General features: G+C 46.4%; 1 protein-coding gene across 1 annotated transcript in view; it reads left to right on the forward strand.

The window, feature by feature from the left end:
• Window positions 1-246: 246 nt before the first annotated feature.
• Window positions 247-24089, forward strand: part of LOC142768249 (disintegrin and metalloproteinase domain-containing protein 7-like) — a 50963-nt gene continuing 27120 nt past the window's right edge. The window contains exons 1-5 of the mRNA XM_075870200.1: window positions 247-365; window positions 2816-2863; window positions 16215-16348; window positions 21372-21443; window positions 22913-23082. Coding sequence (XP_075726315.1) covers window positions 21393-21443; window positions 22913-23082 — 221 coding nt within the window. The 5' untranslated portion in view covers window positions 247-365; window positions 2816-2863; window positions 16215-16348; window positions 21372-21392. The remainder of the gene's footprint in view (window positions 366-2815; window positions 2864-16214; window positions 16349-21371; window positions 21444-22912; window positions 23083-24089) is intronic.

Here is a 24089-nt window from a genome sequence, read left to right on the forward strand (position 1 = left end):
CATAAAAAATGTCTAATGAAGGCCATTCACGTGAGAATAACGTGGCATACGCTGCTTCCACCATGGCAGAGCTTAGCGCATGATAATTTCTGAAACGTACATTGTGCTGCATCGAAAGGAACACTTCAAAAAACCTCAGAGAAAAAACATCACCTGCCTAACTGATCATACTCTAATGACGTTTGGAATACTTGCCAATGGTAACAAGTTATGTATATTATTACACTATTTTACATTTCAGCGTGGAATTCTTGCTCGTAGCTTTAGGATCAGCCCGCACCCTGTGTCCAGCAGATCTGATTTAGGGGAAAGCGCACATAAGATTTCGCTACTGAATGAAAGTACACCAACATCTTCAGGCATAGGTAAAACCTAAATTTTCATTTTATATCATTGTTATTTTGTAGATAGAAGCTGATAATCTGAAAATTGTTTCAATCAGCTGTCTAGCAATGAAATTAGAGATTCAAAAGTATTGTAGTGGCAAAAATATAGAAAAAAATATTTGCTGCCTTTGCCCTATGACTAAGTAGTCATGCAGAAGTAAAATATAAATTTTTTACAAAGGTTTATCAAGGCCTTGCTGGTGATTTGTCAGACATGTAACCCCCTCAATAGGTCAGTTACTTCTGTGATATTCTATTCAAGAAATTAAGGAAACGATATACTGCGAACATGCTATAATATAGACGCCCAAGTTATTACACATTAAACAACCCTACCAATAACAAGAACGAAAAGGCACAACGGGCTTGTTAACACCGGCACTTGTACTTATAAGTAAAGGAGCTATTGCAGTTTTGGTGCTTTGATAGGGATAAGATAAAGGGCACATACAAAATGACCATATTGCGTTTTTGCGAAACCAAATGATGCATAGACGGCGTATAAGTGAAGTGATAATTGCTTTATACAGCCATGTTTAGGCTTAAGAAGGGCAGTCAATGACATCAGTGTTTGAAAGAGATGTGAGGCGACTCAGTAGGCTAGAAACTTGCATAATGCTTGGGCAGCATCTTTAAGAGTAGAACACGACAGCGTAATCGCGCCCCATGCCCACAGTCTTAAAGAGTGCCACAACAACAACAACACAAACTTTGTTGGCGTAACATCGGCCAAGTCATAACACCAAAGAATGACTACCAGAATTACATAAAGTTGCGAGGGGCACACTACGCCACATTTTTTTTTCATTTGCTAATTGAACAATCAACTGTGCGTCTGTAGAAAACCACATGCACCATCGCCGCTGTACACAATACCATGGTGGGTTGATTTGAACTACCTATTTGTGTATTATACAGGTTTAGACACCTGGCGCGATTTTGCTATTGTGCCACGCAAAGTTACAAGTGTAAAAGGACCATACCATATACGTGACATACCAACAGTATTATATCCTAATTCGAAGCCATTTCTAGCATTGGCGAGGCTTAATGGTAGAACAGCTGTTGACAAGTAGAAGGCGTGTGTTCAATTCTGTACCGGTCCGCATTCTGCTATTTATTTGTTTCCATAAATAAAAAAATGCTCCAACAAAACTGCAATGTTTCTTTGAAGAATTTATAACGCCTATCTGAAAGACGTTATTGATAAGGGCATTTCTGCGAAATAATTTCTTTGAGGCTACTTTGAAAGATTTATGCTTATCTGATATATCCCTTTGGTATATCACACTAATTAAGAATTCAATTCAATCTTTATTAACGTAAAACTCCCATTGATTTACACAGTACTTACCAATTAACTTGAGTGTCTCGTGTAATGCGATTTTTTAGGCACACGTGGGGATTGAATATACCTGAAACAACTGTTTTCTAATCGCACTACAAGCTGTTCACAGAATCTTATGTTTACATTACTTAAAAATGAATGGTAAAGTTTTAACTTCTTCTAGATGTATGCAATATCTGACTAGTAAGAAAAGAAGTAGAGCGGGGAAGGCAATACAGACAAATAAATAGTGCAAGACTACAGACAAATTCCACCGGACTTGCGTCACGAAAATGAGGTGGCGCTGTCTTGGTAGGCAAAAGACTCTCTGCCTACCGCAGTTTCTGCTGGGTTTCAATGATGCATGTGGTGTTTTCAGTCAAGCAACGAGAAAAAAGAAAAACGGTATGCCGACAAACTGCGTCGTAGTTGCATATCAGTCACGTCTCACAACTTAGTTTTGTTTGTTGGCGCACATCGCAGCCCCCAGCGCTTATGGCGGATGTTACTTGCGGACGTCGCTACAGTTTTACCCATAATGTCTACATCGGCCTACCTGTGTTTACTAACATAAAATGGGTCTATAAAAAATCGACATAGATATGTCCTTGCGAAAGCACTGGAACATGCATATTCTTATTTCTTGGAATACGCGCAAGAAAAGTAGCTAATTTTTAATGCCCCGAGAAATTTCAGTTGAAGCAAACCAGTTGAGTTAAAGGCACTATACTTCAATCAATCGCAATGGTATATTGAATAGCAGCTTTTTTAGCATGACTACTCTCCACACCCTGAAAGCATTTCTCAATGAACGTTTCTCGCAGATGAATAGCCGATACTGAATAAGGGCAGGCTGTTTCTTGAAGCTTAGCGCCTTAGAGGTACCCAGCCTGTCAGAAACAACATTTGTCCTTCGTTGCTCATGGTGATATTAAAAATTTAAAAATAGAAAGCCTTGAACATTCACGTTCCTTCAGGAAATATCTGAGCACATTAACGAGATGACTATTACACCAGTCTGTGTGCTAACTGAACTTATATCAAAGGTTGCTTTGAGAACGCCCTAACTATTATGTTTATTGGCGTTTTTGTTTTTGGCCAGATAAAAATAAAAGTATCCACGACAAACAGTGTGATCCTACAGATTTTGGTAAGTACGTTTACTTGCTTAATGTTATGAAGAAGAACATAGATCATGTCCCCGATATCTCTACTTGCTTTCAGGCCTTTCCTTACGTTTGATGCATGGTGTCATCCTAGTAAAAATTCTAGCAGAGAACACAGCTTGTGCCAAACAGTCTCATGCGAAGTAGTTAGCCAGTAGTAGTCAGTGTCAGATTTTTCTCTTCAATGGAAAAATTGTGAGGTGGTTCCATGTTTTCCTGTAAACTGAGTGGTCGTGAGCATGCGTTTCCTGACAAGGCACGGAAGTACAAAAGCATGTAAAGGCTAGCTTACGGTCCTACGTTAGAACGTCCGTAACTATGCTAGAGCAGACACGTTAGCTTTATAGCCATGAAGTACATTCTACGGAGCTGTGATGGACACATCGCACGCTGTTGATATTGTGCTACTTGGCTATACCTCAACACTTCTTTTTCGGTGCATTCCCTTCCTGAGGGTGTTATCGATGATTTCAAGTTCAAGTTTTCGCACGCTGTCTGAAGTATTCTGGACTGCGAACTACAATTGAAGTTCAAAGAAGCCGGCACTTTGTCAGACTCGTTTGTTAGTTTCGCTTCCGCAGTGGAAGGATTTGAAAAGTTTTTTCGAAATCGTTGGAGGGAGAGGGGATAAGTGCTCGCACTTTCGATAGTCGTGTCAATGGCACTTGCGGATGCTTCATGAAAATGGTGAACTTTGGCAGACTGCGAATATTGTGAGCGTCAGTTTTTTGTTTAAGACATCGCAAAAGATACGGAGGACGACAGCAATTGGTCAGTCTTCAATAAGTGTGAAAGTACTGCGTCAACCTGCACCGGGACATTAGCAGATTTTCGCCAAGATATTTCACTCACTCCTTGTGTGAATTCGCCACGTGTTCATGGCAACATACCACTGCGTAATAAAGTACATAGCTCTTATCTCAAATTTTTATAGATGAGACCACCTGGCGCAGTGTAGAAAGGACGCTATTTCTTACATCGCAGAGTGCACCTTTACCTAGAACTCCATAGCGTCACGTGGAGGCTTCTTCTCGTTAGTTCTCAGCGCAGAATTGGTCAGAGTGATAATAAATCTCACCAATAAAAATGCGTGCATGCATATTTATAAAAAACCAGCACGCAGAAAACCAATCTTTGTTTCGTGTCCCGCCGCGCTAGTCTACTGGCTGAGGTACTCGGCTGCCGAACCACAGATAGCGCGATTGAATCTCGGCTGCGGTTGCTGCCTTTTTCTTGGTGGGGGAAATGCTGTGCGCTCAGATTTGGGTGCAGGGTAAACAACACAGGTGGTCGAAATTTTCGGAGCCCTTCACTACGGCATCTCTTATAATCATATGGTGGTTTTGGTACTGTTAAACCCCTCATATCACTGAACACCTGTTCCATGGCGTCGAGAATCTGCATTACGTGAAGACTTGATATGCACTTGGGTCTATACTAATGTATCTGTATAAAAAACAACTTTCGCACTAAGAGAGCATATTTTCACGTTTCTCACGACAAACTTGATGTAATGGGCTCGTTGAGTCGACTAGACAAGCAGCAGCTTAGATTGATCGTCTTTGTACTCTTTCACTCATGCATCTCTCACCGAAGTAGGCCATGTGGAAATAGTCCCACCCCCCTTGCAAGCATCGACTCGATGCCCGTAAAGACAGAAAAAAATGAAGGCATACACACGCAGATATAGAGAATCAAAGAAGGGAGAGTGCCAGTGCTCGCAGCGCAAATAAGGAAGTTTCGCCAACACATGCGCCAAGCACAAAAAGAAAAGATATAAAAACACAGGAGAACATAAAAAGCAGCAGCAACGCAATGTCACGGCCTGTCGTAACACGTGAAACCACGAGAGCTACTGTGTGAAGTAGGGCTTCAGCGAAACGACATGCACGGTTCGGACCGAAGTTGTCGACAAGAAGACGCTGCGCCATCCGGAAATACCTCGTAGGTAAGATCTGTGACACGTCTAAGAACCTTGTGCGGTCCAAAATAGTGGCTTAGGAGTTTTCCGGATAAGCCTGGTCGCCAGACAGGGATCGACACCCACATTCGGTCCCCAGGGTGGTAGGTGACGTTTCGATGGCGGAGGCTGTAAAGCCATGCGTCTGCCTCTTGTTGGTGACTGGTGTTTATGCGAGCTAGCTGGTGAGCTTCTTCAGCGTATTGACTGTATTGCTCAGCTTCTGGAGCAAGTTGATCGCTTTGGTCGCACGGAAGCATAGCATCGAGCATGGTTCGCATATTGCGTCTGTAAACAAGCCAGAAAGGTGGAAATCGCGTTGTTTCTTGCGTTGCCGTATTGTATGAAAACGTGATGTATGGAAGGATCTTGTCCCAGGTATTGTGTTGTACGTCCACGTACATTGACAGTATGATTGCTATGGTCTTGTTAAGCCTCTATGTCAGTCCATTGAATTGCGGGTGCTAAGCCGTCGTTTTTCGATGGCTTGTGCAGGTCAATTTAAAAATGTCCTCCATTATTTGTGCTGTAAACGACGTCCCTCTGTCCGTAATTACGCATGACGGGACACCATGCCGTAGTACGATTTAGTGCACGAAGAACTGCACGACTTCAGAGGCCGTGCCACAGGGTAACGCTTTTGTTTCAGCATAACGAGTAACATGATCTGCCGCAACTATAATTCATCCCAGAGGACGACAAAGTCGGAGAAGGTCCATCATCACGAGGTCAAACGGTGTCCGTGGTGGTGCGATCGGCTGGAGCAGGCCCACCGGTCTTAGAGGTGGAGTCTTGCGGCGCTGGCACTCACGGCAGCTTTTCACCTATAGGTGAAAAGCTGCCGTGAGAGGCGTGTCTCTCCCTCCTCTCGTACCCTTCTCCCCTTCGCTTCGGAAAGGCGCTGCGTGCACTGACCGTGCCATTCTCTGACCTTTATCTCTTCACCTAAAGAACCACTTCCCGTGCTCCCGCATGGTTGCAGAAGGCAGTGCATTGTTTTCTTTTTCGACCAAGCACGTCTCGTCTTCGATAATCTTGTGAAAACAACTTGCACTCGAACGGCTTTTGACCGAGCAAGGGTTTTTTGTAAGAAATTCAAGCTTTTTTTTTCTCAATTGCTTCTACACATGAATATGTGCTGTCCGTAGATCGTGACAGTAGCCCATTCATTTATTCACATATAATGTGGACGATATAAAACGGCAAAGCATGTCGAATCATACAGTGCGAGAAGAAGTTAGTCTCTTTTACATTTTCTCAATTATTCTTAGTGTTCTGTAAAATTTGTCAATGCCTCAATCACTTCCTTGATTTTTTCATCCCTACGACATTGTTATCTTAGGAAAGGCATGCATTCCTTGCGCTATGCGTGGTATTTGATTTGCAAGCATGAATGCAGCTCGATTCTTGCACGTGCACTCCCGCGCTGGTGTTCTGGTGCTTATGGTGCTGAACTGTTCACCCGCAAGTCGCAGGATTGAATCCCGGCAGTTCACGGCGGCCACATTTTTAATGGACGAGAAAGAGTGCGAGACCTGTGTAGTTAGACTTAGGTGCACCTTAAGTAACCCCAGGTGGTTTAAATTTTCGGAGCCTTTCGGTACAGCGTCTCTAATGATTATATGACAACTTTGGGACGTTAAATGGAACAATTTTTATTCCAACATTTATAGGTGTACACCCTTCTGTTCTTCAACACCCTCACGAACGGCATAATAACACCCTTTTGCCAGTTACACCCTTCTCTGAGGGTGTACCAGCAAAGAAAAGGGTGTTACATTCATGCAAAAAGGGTGTAAATCTTGAAAACACCCTTTTACACCCATAAGGGTGTAAAAAATTTTACTGTGTAGCGATGTACGCTAGTTGATAGTCGCGGCCAGTAATACTGTTGGCGTACTCTGGTGAGAGTTCACGAATAGCCCAAATGTCCTCACGAGGGCTTGTCGTAGCGCGCAAGGAGGATCTCATCACGCATGTCGGTAGAAACAACGAGTAGGAAGGCTTTGTCGCTACCACGGGCGTTTTTCTTGAGTAAAGAGAACAGCTCCCGAGCAATGTGTTGAGAAACCTGATAGTTCAAGCCTTGCAGAGAATAAATAGCAGGGCGTAATTCTTCGTCTGCCCACTGTTTTGACATGAATTTGAAATCAACAACTGCTCTAAGAAAGCCATCTTCATCCTTGGAGCCCCTGACAGCGTGTCCTACAGGCGCTCGAAAAAGCGCTTCCGCATCTTCGTGTTTGTGCCCTTACCAGTACACAATTGTAATGTCGAACTCCTGCAAACGCTAACTCCACCGAGTGAGACGGCCGGATGGATCTCTGATATTGGCCATCCAGCAGAGCGAGTGGTGGTCAGTCACCACTTTGAAGGGACGACCGTAGAGATAAGGCCGAAGTTTGGTCGTCGCCCACACGACTGCGAGGCATTATTTTTCTGATGTAGAACAGTTGGTCTCGGCTGGAGAAAGAGTACGGCTGGCGTAAGCTATTACATGCTCAACGCCGCCGTGTAGTTGTACAAGGACAGCGCCAAGTTCGACTTTGCTGGCATCTGTATGAATTTCTGTAGCAGCGTCCTCATCAAAATGGGCAAGAACAGGGGCTGTTTGCATTCTCTGTCGTAACTCTGTGAACGCTGTATCTTGTTCTGCGCCCCAAGTAAAGGGCACGCCATATCGGGTGAGTCACGTAAGAGGTTCAGCTATGTCTGAGAAGTTGGCGATTGACCGGCGATAATACGCGTGCAAGTCGAGAAAACGGCGTACTGCTCTTGGATCTGATGAAACAGGGAATGCGGCGACGGCAGCAGTTTTGTATGGATCAGGTCGCACTCCATGCGCACTAATGACATGTCCCAGAAATTTCAGCTCTTCATAGCTGAAATGGCATTTTGGGGGTTTCAGCTTGAGTTAAGCTGTGCGAACGGCTTCCAGAAGCTTTTTCAGGCGATTCAGATGCTCTTCGAAGATCTTGGAAGGAATGACCAGATTATCGAAGTAGACAAAGCAGCTTTGCCACTTGAAGCCAGGGAGAACAGTGTCCAACATCCTCTGAAAAGTGACTGGAGCAGAACAGAGGCCGAAGGGAAGAACTCAGCATTCGTTAAGTCCATCTGTAGTCATAAACACAATTTTTTCTCTGTCTCGTTCATTTACTTCGATTTGCTAATAGCCACTTTTTAGATCGTTGGACGAAAAAATACTTCGCGCGTCGTAACCTGTAAAGAGTCATTGACCCGCGGAAGCGGTTAGACGTGTTTTTTGTTTGTGACGCTATTAAGCTTCCTGTAGTCAATACCTAATCTCAGCATTCCGTCTTTTTTCTTCACTGGAACGACTGGCGAGGACCGAAGGCTGCTGGATGGTTGAATAATGCCGTCATCGAGCATCTCTTTTACTTGTGTCTGAATAGCCTCGCGTTCTTTGGCAGAAACGCGATAAGGCTACTGCCGGATGGGGCGGAAGTCATTGTCAGTATTAACTCGATGCTTCGTGAGGTGTGTTTGACGGACTTTGGAAGAAGAGGCAAAGCAAGATTGAAACTCCCTTAAAAGGTCATGAAGTGAAGCCTTTCTCTCGTCTGACCGCGTCGAATTATAGTCGATGTGGTCTAGGAACTCCTCATCTTTATGCGTTTTCTCGGACGCCAAACACTCTGTGACGTCGACACAGGGTCTCCATAGGCTACGGTGGTTCCGCGGAAAAGATGCCGGTCTTCGTAGTTCAAGTTCGTAACTAGTATCAGTGACTATCAGTCACGGACACGCACAACACTTCGGGCGGCACATACACCTTGGAGCAGAAGAAGTGATAGGTTGCTTTCAGCCACCGAGTCACCGTATTGGAGGTCTTTACATGTGACTTCGATGGGAACAGTCGATCGAGGCGGCAGCGTCCCACTGTCGTCAACAACACGCAGCACAGGTCTGGGCAGTTATCAGAGTCTTGATCTGTTGCGCCTTGAGTTTAGAAGGTCACGATGTGCTCACGGAGATTTATGATAGCACCGAATTCTCTGAGGAAGTCCATGTCGATAATCAGCTGATGTGAACAGTCACGAAGAATGAGGCAGGTGAGCACACACGTTGACGCACAAATTTTCACTCTTGCCGTACAGTCACCCAGCGGTGTTGCAACGTGTCCTCCAGCTGTTTGAATTCGCGTTTCATTCCACGGCGTACTCACTTTCCTAAGATCTTTTGCTAGCCTACCGCTCTTAATCGAATAGTCTGCATCAGTGTCTACCAAGGAATTCGCCTGAAAACCATCAATCAGCACAGGTATGTTGAGTGACACGCGATCACTGTGTTCAGACGTGGATATCGGCATTTTTTTGGTACTGCAATCAATCTCTGACGAAATGCCTTCGGCGTTGCGTGAAAGCGTCGATGGGAGGTCTTCCGCACTTTGAGTCCCAGCGACCTTGCCCCTGAAGGCCGCTGCCTTCAGTTTTCCCGACGAGGGCTCGGGGAGCGTTCCTGTGCTGCCACCTCAAAACGTGGCCCAATGGCTGCGGGTTTCTTTGGAGATGGTGACCGCGATTGCCGTCGTGTAAAGGGTGCACGCTGTTGCGCGAGATACTCTTCGATATCCCTCGGCCTTTGACCAAATTTGGGACGAGGAGAATCGATGGAAAATTTACGCAGTCCAAGTTGCCGATATATGGGCATTCGTGGTAAATGTGACCAGCCTCACTGCACTGATAGCAGAGGGGTCGTCTGTCCGGCGTACGCCAGAGATCAGACTTGCGCGTCGGTGCACGTAGACCATCGATGTCTAAACCAGCATGCACTGACTGAATCGCGACTTACGGCATCATCGTCTGGATGGGGACGTATGGCATTCTCTGTTTTGAAACGTGCGGCACTGTCTGGATCGGGACGTGTGGCATATTCTGGGTCGGAATTTCTTGACCAGAAAGAGGCGTGGCAGATTGCAAGGCTTCCGCATACATACGATGGCGACTGTCAGTAGACACAGGAGCCGTTTCCAGATCAACCGACAGCGGCGGGAAACGATGGGCGTGCAGCACCTGCTGGACCTCGTCACGGATGACACTGGTGATAGAACGAGACATCGATTTGCCTTGTCCCGTACATCTTTTCTATTTCTTCACGGACGACAAAGTGAACGACCTCGCGAATCCATTCGGGGCTCTTGCTCCCTGCGGTGGCGAAAATTTTGGGAGCTGAGGCAACATTCACTTCACGGTTGAACAGGGAAGACCGTTGGAAGCAGTACTTGCTTCATTGTTGCTGCTGCAGTAAGGAACTCGGCAACACTCTTGGGGGGACTACGCACCAAACAAGCGAAAAGTTGTTCCTTCACACATGGTGACAGGGTGCAAATTTATTCTTCTGGCTGGTGTGGGTACACAAGCTTACAATGACTCACGATGCCACTCGACCTCTTTCCGTCATTTGAAAGGGAGATGAGCACGTGATGCCAGCCTTGCTGTCTATAACGTACAGTAGTTCACACCCGTAGTCGACAGATGGCCTCCAAAGTCCTACGGGGAGATATATGCCATTTCCAACATGCAAGATAATCAGTTTGCTTGAGAAACTGGCAATGCAGCTGTCGTCATACTATCACGAGGGGCTGAAGTTTGAAAGCCGGTCTGATCTTGCATCAGTATCTGGCACATGCTGTCCCAGGTGACCCAGACATAGGTGGGCGTTCGAGTCAAGTTTGCTTGACCTTCAGACTTGACGTTCAATGACGTTAAAAGGCTCAAGACATATCACTTCGCCTCCAACCCTCTTTCATAAACGGCTCCTGCACTATAGTTCTGCCACTGGGATTATAGTAGTGTCACACCTGTCCCGTTTATTAGGGAGGCGATCGCCGGGCTAATTCCAAGAGCCGAAGTATCGGCCCCCCGAACCGCACCACGAAAGCGTGGACAATTTAGAAGTGGTCCTTATTGGTGCGCCAGCGGACGCCGGCTGTGGCCCAAAGAACAAGACAGAGCCGAGAGTTGATAAACCAACAAAATTATATTCTCATTAACGGCAGATCAAAACGCAATACACACGTATGCACACTCCACAATAGTTACATACAATACGTCACCAAACAAACAATGTACTACACAGTACAATCAACCACACTTGAAACAACGGACACAGACAACAATACGCACTACAATGCAGTCGCATGCATTGAACAACCAAGACACTTAAAGACCAACGAGATATAAAACCTATTCAGTCCAAAGTCCTTGGAACAAAAGTCTGAATGATACTCTTCCGAGAATCACTCACTCAAAGTCCAGCGTTGTTGTCGTTCCGCAGCTCTCGAAGTTCTCTTCCAGGAAACCTCCCGTCTTCAATTGGCCACTCTTCCAACTTCAACTTCTTCGCCGGAAATCCGTCGGCTTCACACACGCAGCTGTTGCCCGCGTCTTCGCTCGATAGCGGTAAACACACACTCTTGCCTGTAGCTCGAGCCGTCCCTACGGACCACAAACTTCGCCGACTACACGGCGGACTCTCTACGCACTCAGGCGCTCACTTCCGTCTCCTCCTGTTCTGTCACTACGGGCAGAACCTTCGCCGACTACACGGCGGAATTCCTACGCGTTCTGGCGTTAACTTCCGTCACCTCCTGCTTTCTCGTCTCGGCCGCTCGATTAAATACCTTCCGCGCCACTTTCCAGAATTTTCTCGTCCTTTCGTCGGCGCGATACGCAGCGAAGGCTGGAGAGAGGCGAGACGGTTTGTCAGCCCTCCGCGTCGGGTGACTCAGCTCGGCGTAGCCACGCCTCCTTCGTTCTGGAAATTTCTAGCGCTTGCCCGGCCGCCGCTGTGGGGTGAGGAGGTTCGTCTGCGAAGCCGTGCTTCTGCGGGGAGAGCGCGCGCCCGGGAGCCTTGAATGTTTGCTTTCTTTTTTTTTTCTTTTTACCTCGCGGCGTTTCTACCGCCCGTTGTCGCAAGGATTTGGCGGCGCGCTCTCTTTTTAGCGCTCGTTCTGTGACACTGCCCCCCACTTTAAGAATATTATCTCATAATATTCAAAACCACACAAACGAGCGCGAATGTCACCACACACTCTCACAGACTGTAACACCATCAGTCGCTCATAACACTTCACATTCACAATAGATCACGCAATACAATCTTACATTGTAGTTCAATTCCACAACACATGAAATATAGCCACAGGTACATGCCTACAACACTTCATCACACATTCCAAACAATACAAACGTACAAAGTTCTGTCGATACAACAATTATACAACGCTTTACATCACACCATCGCACAGAACACTGACTTACTCGACATACACTTGAGACACAGGATAACAAGAATATTAACACAACATATGTCACTCAGCCCTGCCAAACACATTCTGATTCCACCTCAGCAGTTATCTTGAGTACTTCGAACAGCGCTTGCGCCCCTTTTTGCGGTGCTCGCTCGATCTCTTGTTGTGTTTCCACGTTCTTTTTCGGCGAGCCCTTTCCAACGTCGATATCTGAGGCGTCGTCTCAGCCATCGCTGTCTCTTCCGACACCGTTAACGCGTCATTACATTCGACGGGTCCTGTCTGTGTATTTACCCGCTTGATCATGCCTCTACGTTTTGCCCGGCTGGCCAACTCCGTCTCCTTTACACTGTCGGTCGGTTGAGGTCGTGCCGACGTAAGTCCAGTTGCTCGGCCCGTGAACTTATTCGACACGATCGTCTTCTCCTTCGCTGTCTCTTGCGCCGCAGCTTCCCCTTGGGCTCTAGTGAGATCCGTCACGGGATGCTCCTCCACTGTATCTCGCGGCCGCTGTGTTGGCGAGGGCTCTATCTTCGGGTCTTCTCCCAAACATTCTGGATCATTCGGCCCTCGCGCCCCGTCGATGTTTCCGATGACAAGGTCATACAGGGGGGTCGTCATGCATAAAGCAGTAACCTTCCCGCTGAAGTACGGGGTTTCAACTTCAATTTCTGCTTCGGGAAGCATCCGGACCGTACGGTCAATTAGGCAAACCGGTCTCGATCTGCCTGTCAACTCTCTTTCCCGTACCAAATTTCTCCTCACGATAACCGTGGAGCTACCGGTGTCTCTTAGAACCGTAATCTTCTTGCCTGCAATCTTTCCAGGAAGCGTTGGCATTCCCTTCGTAACACCGGTTGGCTGTTTTGACATTACAGCACCCACGATAGGAATTTTCTCCCCATTCTTCAACTCTACGAATCCATCGGTGACGGCATTATCACCGGATTTCGGTGCCGCTTGCACACAGGATACCTGGTGAGTTTGACTCGCTCCGTTTCGACATGCATCTGCTTTGTGCCCAGTCTGACCACACTTAAAACATTTCACTACCGTAGGGCTCGTAAAGATCGTTCGACAGTTTTTCGCGCGATGACCCACTCGGTTACACAGAAAACATCGCTGCATGCTCTCTGGTGCTCGCTTCTTTTCTTCAGGAGCCAATTTCTTCGAATCATCGGGACAATCTTTCTTGACCTTGGCCAAATTAGTGCCACCTTGCGCTTCCAAGAATTGATCAGCCAATTCAAGCATTCCTTCAAATGACTCCGCCTTCCTCTCTTTCAAATACAGCGACAGGCTTGGGTGGCAACTAGTAAGAAATTGTTCTTTAATTAACAGCTCTCTAAGCTCATCGTACTCCTGTGCTGTCCCTGAAAGTTCAATCCATCTGTCAAAATAATGGCAAAGTCGGGCGGCATACTGCGTAGCCGTTTCACCATCAGCTGGCTTTCCTGTCCGAAATCTGTCCCGGAATCCTTCCACAGTGAATCTAAATCGCTTCAACAAAGCAGCTTTCACCTTTGCATAGTTGGCCGCATCGGTCGGCGTCAGCCTACCGTACACACTGAGCGCTTCACCACTCAAGCAGGTACTCAAAGCAGTTGCCCATTGCTGTTCCGGCCAATTCTGGCTCCTCGCAATCGTCTCAAATCTGTGGAGGTACGCGTCTAGGTCGTCCTTCCTTTCATCAAACGCTACGAGCAGCTTGCTTGGGTTCAAGCGGAAGCCGTGATCTTCCCGTTCGCTGCTTTCAACTCTAGCTTGGACGGGAGTTTCGTTTCGCTGTTGCAAACGGAGCCGCTCGAGTTCAATTTCGTGCTGCCGCTGCCGTTCCCTTTCAGCCATCTCCGCTTCTCTTTCTTCTTTCAGCTGGCGCTCCCTCGCTTCTCTTTCTTCTCTCGCCCTTTCGGCTGCCAACTTCTCTCTCTCCAGCTCCAACTTCAATTGCTGCTCTCTTTCTTCCTTCAGCTGTCGCTCCTTTGCTTCTCTTTCTTCTCTCGCCCTTTCAGCGGCCAGCCTTTCTCTCTCCAACTCAGCTGCCTTTTCCGCTTTGGCTCTTTCGACCGCCAACCTCTCTCGTTCCAACTCAGCTGTTTTTTCTTCCTTGGCTTTCTCAGCTGCCAACCTTTCTCTCTCCACCGCCTCTTTCTCCTTCTGGCTTACCCATTTCCGTAGTTCGGCGCCGGAAAGACCCATCTTCTCACCAAGCGCAACTAACTTTTCGAGATCCATTGTGTCTCGCAACTCGTAAATAAAACCTTGCCGCGTGCAAAAAGTATCTGCCTAAATCTGTCTATCGGAACACTCCCCTGCACTCGTTAACGAGAACACTGAACAACACACAAAATCGTTCCGATAGCACTATCAACAACTCGAGGCTCTTTCTCACTACTCTGGACACACTGTGCACCAAAAGGTCCTGTATCGCGGACGCCAGATTAATTGTCACACCTGTCCCGTTTATTAGGGAGGCGATCGCCGGGCTAATTCCAAGAGCCGAAGTATCGGCCCCCCGAACCGCACCACGAAAGCGTGGACAATTTAGAAGTGGTCCTTATTGGTGCGCCAGCGGACGCCGGCTGTGGCCCAAAGAACAAGACAGAGCCGAGAGTTGATAAACCAACAAAATTATATTCTCATTAACGGCAGATCAAAACGCAATACACACGTATGCACACTCCACAATAGTTACATACAATACGTCACCAAACAAACAATGTACTACACAGTACAATCAACCACACTTGAAACAACGGACACAGACAACAATACGCACTACAATGCAGTCGCATGCATTGAACAACCAAGACACTTAAAGACCAACGAGATATAAAACCTATTCAGTCCAAAGTCCTTGGAACAAAAGTCTGAATGATACTCTTCCGAGAATCACTCACTCAAAGTCCAGCGTTGTTGTCGTTCCGCAGCTCTCGAAGTTCTCTTCCAGGAAACCTCCCGTCTTCAATTGGCCACTCTTCCAACTTCAACTTCTTCGCCGGAAATCCGTCGGCTTCACACACGCAGCTGTTGCCCGCGTCTTCGCTCGATAGCGGTAAACACACACTCTTGCCTGTAGCTCGAGCCGTCCCTACGGACCACAAACTTCGCCGACTACACGGCGGACTCTCTACGCACTCAGGCGCTCACTTCCGTCTCCTCCTGTTCTGTCACTACGGGCAGAACCTTCGCCGACTACACGGCGGAATTCCTACGCGTTCTGGCGTTAACTTCCGTCACCTCCTGCTTTCTCGTCTCGGCCGCTCGATTAAATACCTTCCGCGCCACTTTCCAGAATTTTCTCGTCCTTTCGTCGGCGCGATACGCAGCGAAGGCTGGAGAGAGGCGAGACGGTTTGTCAGCCCTCCGCGTCGGGTGACTCAGCTCGGCGTAGCCACGCCTCCTTCGTTCTGGAAATTTCTAGCGCTTGCCCGGCCGCCGCTGTGGGGTGAGGAGGTTCGTCTGCGAAGCCGTGCTTCTGCGGGGAGAGCGCGCGCCCGGGAGCCTTGAATGTTTGCTTTCTTTTTTTTTTCTTTTTACCTCGCGGCGTTTCTACCGCCCGTTGTCGCAAGGATTTGGCGGCGCGCTCTCTTTTTAGCGCTCGTTCTGTGACAAGTAGCATGCAAGTGTTATTGAGAAAGAAAGCTACCCATGAGTCACACGACAATTTTCACCTGTTTTCATTAGAACATACGCTACACGAAACCTTGTTCATCGAAATCACTACTCTTCAGATCTCTCAGGCGATCCCTTTTAGCCAGCGTGACACATTTGCATGTGTTTCCATGCATTATGCAACAATAAATTGATAACAAAGATATATAATACGCCATTCTAATGCAAACAAGAAGTACCAGCTCAATGGAAATGCAACATGTCTATAGAAAGAAAAGCGAACATTACTGAGTAATTCTTACGGCAATGTGTTGCTGCAAAGATGTTTACAAGGAAGCAGATAACACTAGCCAACTTTAAACATTCAACAGCGAATAACAACATGCGGAATAATTTTTAAGACCACGCACAAGAAAAAATTATCACTTTTAAATTGACCGTGACAAAAGCTGCCCATATAATTCAGTGAATTATGCTGTTTCAGGAAACCGAACGGTTAACCCGAAGAAAATTGATAAATTTACCGTTGAAACATGTTTGGTGACAAGCACTTCATATGCACGTGCGTTTAATACAACAGAAGAGTTAGTGAAGTACGCGGCGGCATTTTTGAATGCGGTAAGTTGCATATGTTTTGTGTGAAAGATCTCGCTGCTTACATTTTTATAACTGCTAATATATGCCTGAGTTTATAGTGTACTGCGCTGTGAATTGTGAGGAATCTTAGTATATCTGTAGCTGCAGAGAGACTAGGCGAAAAGAAAGATTAGCATTCAAATATGAGAAATGCATGCATTGATTTTCGTGTGAATTTGATTAGAGGAGTTGAGTACTTACATATTGTTTTTGGGGGGATAAGATAAGTGAAGAAATTATGATAAATGTCAGCAGAACAGTTCACGGAGTGGTGTTTCTTCATTGGTAGTTGTTTTAAATACTATGGAATTTTTAGCGAAGTTTTCCGACATTGACCGTGTTTATCTATCTGTTGTAAGATAAAAACAAGAAAGAGCACCTTTTCTACAGTCTGGCTGTTCTGTTTCTGCCATCGCTCTTCTCCTCTTCTAGCCGCATAAGCACGCGTGCCTGAACACTACTTTTGTCATCATTACACTCAGCCACGCTGCCACGCTAGTCCTTCGCTGGCACAGGTCATCTCTTCGAAGGTGCAATCATTCAGAAAACTTAAAAGATGAACAACCAAAGGTAGAACTAATGACTCTAGTGAGTAGTATTGGCCATACTGTGGCGGCAGCACCACGCTTAGCAGCTAATTCAGTTGACACAGTTTGGGGCACCGGTCTTCATTCCCGTCGGCGTTCTGAACAGGCTGCGATGCCCAGACATCATGCTTTGACGCAGGGGCCTCCACGCTGCCATCTCTGCCTCCTCCTGTTCTACGGTCACGAGGAATCAAGATACTCTTTGGTGGTTCTGTACCACAGTGTTCAGACGGGTTAATGCCACCAAAGCTGCATTACACGCTGCAGACACCAGGGGCACACGAACGCGTCACCTCACTGCTCCATGCTAGCTCGTCACCGTCTGGCCGAGCCACGTCAGATTCCTTCTTGATGCAGACTGCCTCCTGTTGATCCGCACAGCATTCGAATTGTCTTGAAGTCAAATTGAATTACCCGTGATCGCCAGTGAGGTCGTACGCCGGGAAGCTAAAAGAGCCGATGTTGACTTCGCCAGCTTGCAGGGCATCGCTAGCGTGGGTCAAGGCGTGATGAGCAAATCCTGATAAAACAGGCATATCGTTCACTATTGTGTCTCCAGCAGCCATCGATTCATTGAGTAAAACATTCGCACACTCGGCCAACGACTGCCGTGTTGTAAGCAAATCTCTCAACGGCTGATCACTGAGTCTGCTGTAGTCGATAGACATCTGTGACGGCGGTCTTTCAACTGGGGAATCTGAAGCCGAGAAAATGCTCGGTGTCAAACAGCAGAGCTTTACTCGGCCGTCTACGGTGAGCTGAACTTCACCAGACAAGAGGTAATCAACTCCCAAAGCAAGTTCACATGCAAGTCCTCGAGGACAGAAACGGCAGCTAAGAGCTTGCTCCCGGCTTCGGTTTGCACACAAACAGGCTTAGCACTCCCTCTAGGACTACACAAGGGTGCCTCGGACTAAGGCTGGAGAGTGACCGGAGCATGGCTTAGATGCAGTGTAGTACATGAAGCTCCTGTTTGCACGACTGCTGTAAGCTCGCTGATTCCGTCAACGTGAACATGTACTGTAGGAAGAGGCCAAGTTGTGTATTAGCAGCTCGACGTCATGCATATGTTGGGGCCGGACATTGGCGACAGAACGTTTTACTCGACTGGATGTGAAAACCAATAGAGTCTGGTATTTGTATGCGGGATGGATTCGGAACGTCCTGTCGGGGAGCTGCGCTGTTCAGCTGTAGCCTCGAGGATGAGCTCTTCTTTAGCTTCGCCCTCGGTAGTCTCGTTGGACGCGCATGGGCTATGGAGGATTCGGCCGAAAACGAAGATGAGCCTTGCACTCTATTCTAGCCAGGTCAATTGCTTTAGGCCTCGTATTTGTGTCACGACTCGGCACCACCACGAAGGCAGCCAATGGCTAGCTCCCATTTATAATTTTCGGGCCAGACATGCTGAAAGACGAGGGTATTGATAGTCGCCACTAAGTTATCAGCGTCATCTTGGAAGCCTCGTAACTACAGTACTTCCGAAATAGCGGTATGTGGTGAGGCGGCTGGCATGATCCCGTTGCTCAAAGGACGCGAAGCGGTCGATCTGGTGTGACAGTTGCGTGAGAGTGCATAAGAGCTCTCCGCAGCTGTCGGGGGAGAGGGGGGCAACTGGACAAGAAACCACGTCCTCCCAGATACGGTGGTCGTAGCACTCACTGAGGGAAGATGCACGGTGAAAGGAGCACAAACAGCGTCCTTTGGCGGCTGAGATAAAGGTAGAAACCTGGTTGCGCGATCCACACCTTGGTTAGCGTGAACCGCGTTCCCAGAAAGAAGCCCTTGCGCATAAGCCTGAAGTAGCGCGCCGCTAGTCAAGTAGTTCCCTGGGACCATCGTAGAGGCCTGGATGCTGTTTTCCGATGGTGGGATGAATACTTGCGGTGGTGGTCGACTTGCGCGGGTTGCATCAACTAGGAAGCCTGGCAGCGTTCATCTTGAAAGCGCGTTGCCTCAAGCTAGCAGCTTGAGGCAACGAGCTATCTATCTATCTATCTATCTATCTATCTATCTATCTATCTATCTATCTATCTATCTATCTATCTATCTATCTATCTATCTATCTATCTATCTATCGCCATGAAGTAGACATGAAGTACGCCATGAAGTAGCCGTAGTCTGTTGCTGTTATTCGTCGCGAACTTTGGTTGGAGCAAGCCTCACGGGTTCATTGTCACGCCATGCGGGAGCAAGTGCATGGCGCATCTGCAGATTGTCGTTTCACGACGCCATCACGTGATTGCTGAGAGGGTGTAAGAGGGAGAGGCCACAGCCTTATTCACAGCCATTAACGCAGGCCAAACGCGCTAGCGTGCTAGCGCGTTCTTGGGCCAACTGTTGCACATGCGCAGTAAGGGGGGTAAAACACATGGGGTTGAGCTTGACCATGAGCTGCTTCGCATCTAAAGCTTTCTTGTCAGTACTTCTTTATTGAAAAGCCGTTCTGTCAAGCAGCGGATTCGACATCGTCTCTTGCTGTTTAGTATAATCACAAAATATTATGAGGAGCAGTGACAAGGCTACGGAGTGGACATCTCAACACAGCATACGCAAGCGTTAATAGATTGCTGAACGGTTTTGGAAAGAGGGTTCTGCAGCTGAATCAATCCTACCTTAGCATGCTTAGAAACCTGCCGACCTGACCGTGTATATTCGTGTGCTGGCTAGACAGGTAGTTCTCAGTCTCCGCACCAAGCGGTGACAGAAGCTTCAGCATTAAGATGATGGATGGTAGCGCAGACAACGAACACGGACAAGAGAAGGCACATAGACACAACTCTTGTCCGTGTTCGTTGTCTGCGCTACCATCCATCATCATGCAACCATACCAACAAGCCCAAATCGCCACCCTCATTGACTTCAGCATTAAGGATTGACTCGAAGAGTAGAAAGCTGACACTTAGAGGCTCCATCGAGCAACTGGAAGATTCATCATGTAGGAATGCCTTTTATGCAACGCAACACAGAAAACACCCATTTATATACTGGTAACGGTGGTTGTCGGGCTAAACTGACGAACCACAGGTCACGAAATCGAAGTCCTGCCGCAGTGGATGCATTTTTGATGAAGGCGGAAATACTCGAGGTCCCTATAATTAAATATATGCACGAGTTGAAGAACCCCAGGTGGTCGAAATTTCTGGATACCTCCACTATAGCATCTCTCATAAGCATATTGTGGTGTTGGAACGCTAAATTATACTGATTATTAAGGCAACCCACCACCCAGACGAGAAAGCACTGCGTGGGTAGGAATACGTGGATGATCCCTTGTTCACCCTGCTATTAATAGAAGAGCTTTGTGATATGAAACACGTGTGTTCGTTTGACAAAGTGCTAAGAAGTCATGTTGAAATAGAAGACTGATGTGGACACTAATAAGCGTCTGTGGGTTCTCGTGTCCGTGATGGCTGTCCGGCTTGCCATATATTTTATACCCTTTTCTAAATTACTTATTGAAATCAGTACTTGTAATACAGATAATGCATAGTTTACTCTGGTACAAGGTTAACGATAAACTGAATTTAGTTTAAAATAAATTCAATGCGTAAGTTTTAGGATGCCACTTAGTTGTACAGAATCGCATGCTTCCAGATATCAAGCTGTATATTCACTCAGAATACCTTGCAAATATTTTGCGTTTTATACTCCTGCACAGTGAGCTACGTGAATGAGGAAGAATATTCCTCATAGCAGCTGTCTGAAGACTAGCCGGAAAATTTTCAAGTGGGATACCAAAGTTGCATATTTTTATTGCATTTTCATGCAAGTACTTTAGTTCATTAAAGGTGAAGGATAAACTGCAGAACCTATAAGCATGTATTTATTGTCTCTCTATGGGTTAAAGCAGTGTTATAGATACATCGTGTCAGCATGGACGAGTACTAGATGAACATACAGTTGATAAAACGATGCGTTGAGTTTCTTATACTAAAACTTCTATGCCTGTCAATTTTCATAAGCAGCTCCATCCCTTATGTACCCATTAGTACATATACGCCGAAAGACAAATCCTCGACAGAACACGATGATGTACAGTGATAAGTCCAGCAGAAAATTAATTTGTGAAACGCCACTACAGCTACATTGTACTCTAATGGGAAATGTGATGTAACAACAAAAAATAAAGAAACAAGCAAACTAATACTTGGGAGACTTCACTGAAAGGTTTTGCACAAATACTAATGTTACAAAAAGGGTTTCAAGCAATTGCGATGACGTATGATATGCTGAAGTGCACTAACCGGGTAAAGAAGTATATGGAAGATAATGTATCAAAAAATAAAACATATTTAGGCAAACCAACTTGAAGAAAAGTTCGCGTCATGTATTCATAACTTAATTGAAGAGTGAATTGAAGAGCGAATTGAAGAGTGATTCATGCAGTTATTACTTTATTGCGCATCTTTTCTTTTTAGGTTCAGCTTCGATATACTAACATGACTGATCCGGAAATAGGTTTGCAACTCAACGAACTTCGGATCGTTGCGGTGAGCAGAATTACAAGTAGAAAAATATAGACATAGCCGAGAATATTTAGAATATAGAATATAGTATAGAACAATAGCAATGGACCTTTGTTTTTCACCACATTTAGCACGCTTCTGTTGAAACAAGTGGCTTTCGCACTTTCGTTGACATTCTATGTATATCGTTCTTTCTGGATTTTTTTATATTTCTCTTTTGCTCTATATTTCCTACGGTGGTCAAATCAGCTGACCACCGTGGGTTTACTGGTCACTTTCACGGTGATAACTTCAGCTGGTCACCTGAGGTGAACGGTGGTCGCCTCAGGTAACCAGCTTTTAACTTCCACCACACCTCAGTGGTCTAGTGGCTTAGTTACTCGGCTGCTGACCCGTAGGTCGCGGGATCAATCCCGGCTGCGGCGGCTGCATTTTTGATGGAGGCGGAAATATTGTAGGCCCGTCTGGTCAGGTTTGGGTGCACGTTAAAGAACCCCTGGTGGTCAAAATTACCTGATCCCTCCACTACGGCGTCTCTCATAATCATATGGTGATTTAGGGACGTTAAACCCCACATATCAATCAATCAACCTTATAACTTTCGAGCTAAAGATGCCAATTTCTTGTTTCTTGTGAGAAATTATTTGGTGAAATAGAGTTCACCACTTTTCAACAAAACTGTGTTTCCCGTTTAAAGACAGTTGCGCGCAAAAAATGGTGAAACTGTCAAATATGCATTGTGATAGGCATAGCCAAGCTAGTTCACGTCAAAGCAAATGTGTGGCTGACAAAATTCAGCCACGAATACAGGTACCTTAACGTTGGTACGACGTTCGCCTACATTGATGAATTCGTGGACCTCAGCAATGCCTTCGTGATCTCTGATGTTGCCGAAGCTGCCTCGACAAATCAAGGTCTGAAAGCAGATTTTGACGCCAACCCTAGCCTTTCAGAGTGCGAGCAAGACCAGCTTAAGTTCCTGCTCCTGCAATTAGAGGAATGTTTCTTCTCATCTTTGAGAATTCGAGAAACTCCACTAAAAAGATTACATATTAACAGAAGAAAGTTCCAACGAATTTTTCTTAACCAATGAATACTCCGTAACCGACGTAGGCACAAGCGTTAACGCTAGAATAATCAACCTCACACGTATAAATGCCGACGTGCTTCACCACTTATCAGCGTATCAACAGCGGACACTCTGTTCGGCGCTATCAGTGACAATGTGTATTGCGGTAATCTTACTCTTCACTGACTCACCTCAACTTCAGACAAAATAAACATGTTCAGCGACCAACTATGTGCTTCCTTCGTTGACGTCGTGAACCCATGAAAATATCGTCTCTGCCACAAAGTACAAATCATAAGTAAAAGGCCCCAACACGTTCAATAATTCAGAGAAGGCAACGCGTCAAACAGTGTAACATAACTGTGATGATTGGGTTGGAATGCAATGAAATAATCTATCGCACATCACTTATCTATTATTCTAGGACGAACATCTTCGAGGAGACGAAACTTATGGTCCAAATGACGACCCTGAAAGACTAGACGAAGAGGATCATGTTTGGGGATTTGAAGCCGTAACAACATTAAATAAGAGTACGGACTATATTAATGAATGTGTTACTGGCAATTGCGATATTGTTTACATTCTTCTCAGGTACGTAAATCTTTTACACGAGTACCCTATTTTTGCAGTGTTATATTTCAAAAAAAAAACAAACCACCAAGCCTGCGCGGCACGCACAGCACGTCACAGCAAAAGCTTAAAGATTGGCTTTTGAGAGCATTTTTTTGACAGACAAATAGCAATTTTGGCCAGTTGGAGTACGGTCATATTTGGAATTTTCCTGAAGCGCACTGGAAAACAGATGGACAGGAGAGGCTGACAAGGACAGCGCCTACGCTCGCAACTGAAATTTATTCTTCCCAAAAGTGCACTGAAAGCACACAAAAGGTATTTTGCGCATGTGCAATAGAGCATCACGCAACAAAACAGGCACTCGTATTACTATTAAAATGTTTCTGTGTCATTTGTAATTTAATAAATATAGCAAGCACTACGTGTCAACCTGTTTGTATTCTTATCGCGCAGTACCCTTTGGCTGGGCTAACATGGTCATCTTGCCTCTCTCCGATGTGGTATGGTTCCACTAAGCGCTCTTCCAGTTGGCCTCTTTCTTCCGTCTGTTTTTCTATAAGATTCAACAAAATTTTTTTACCCTCTTAGGGTAGCTGCTGCAAGCACACTTGAAGGGTACTTACTAGGCCGCTATTTATTGTATAGTTGGAAGGCATTTGCTATGCCTGCCTCCGTCATTCTTCGAAGAAGCGTGGTACCTGCGCCCCACTTGCCAAGAAGTTTTTGCCATTTTTAGGGGTAGAGCCTGTAGAGCACTGCACGCATCCAGGCCAGCCTGAAAGCCCTGGCCCATTCTGGCCCGCGGGCCGGGTCAGGCCGGGTAAGGCATTGTTGGATCGGGCCCGGGCAGGCCTCAGGCCCATGAGCCTCGGGATCGGGTAGGGCCCGGCCCTGAGTCAGGCCCGTATTAGGCCCGGGTCTACTATGTAGGGTGTTTCAAGAAATATGTCCAATGTAATTTATAAATGACAAAAAGGAGCCATCTGCATTCTACATGCGGCGTTGACTTTACTTGGACCGACAGC

This window comes from Rhipicephalus microplus, chromosome 8 (assembly GCF_043290135.1).
Source record: "Rhipicephalus microplus isolate Deutch F79 chromosome 8, USDA_Rmic, whole genome shotgun sequence".
In the NCBI taxonomy this organism is placed as follows: Eukaryota; Metazoa; Arthropoda; class Arachnida; order Ixodida; family Ixodidae; genus Rhipicephalus; species Rhipicephalus microplus.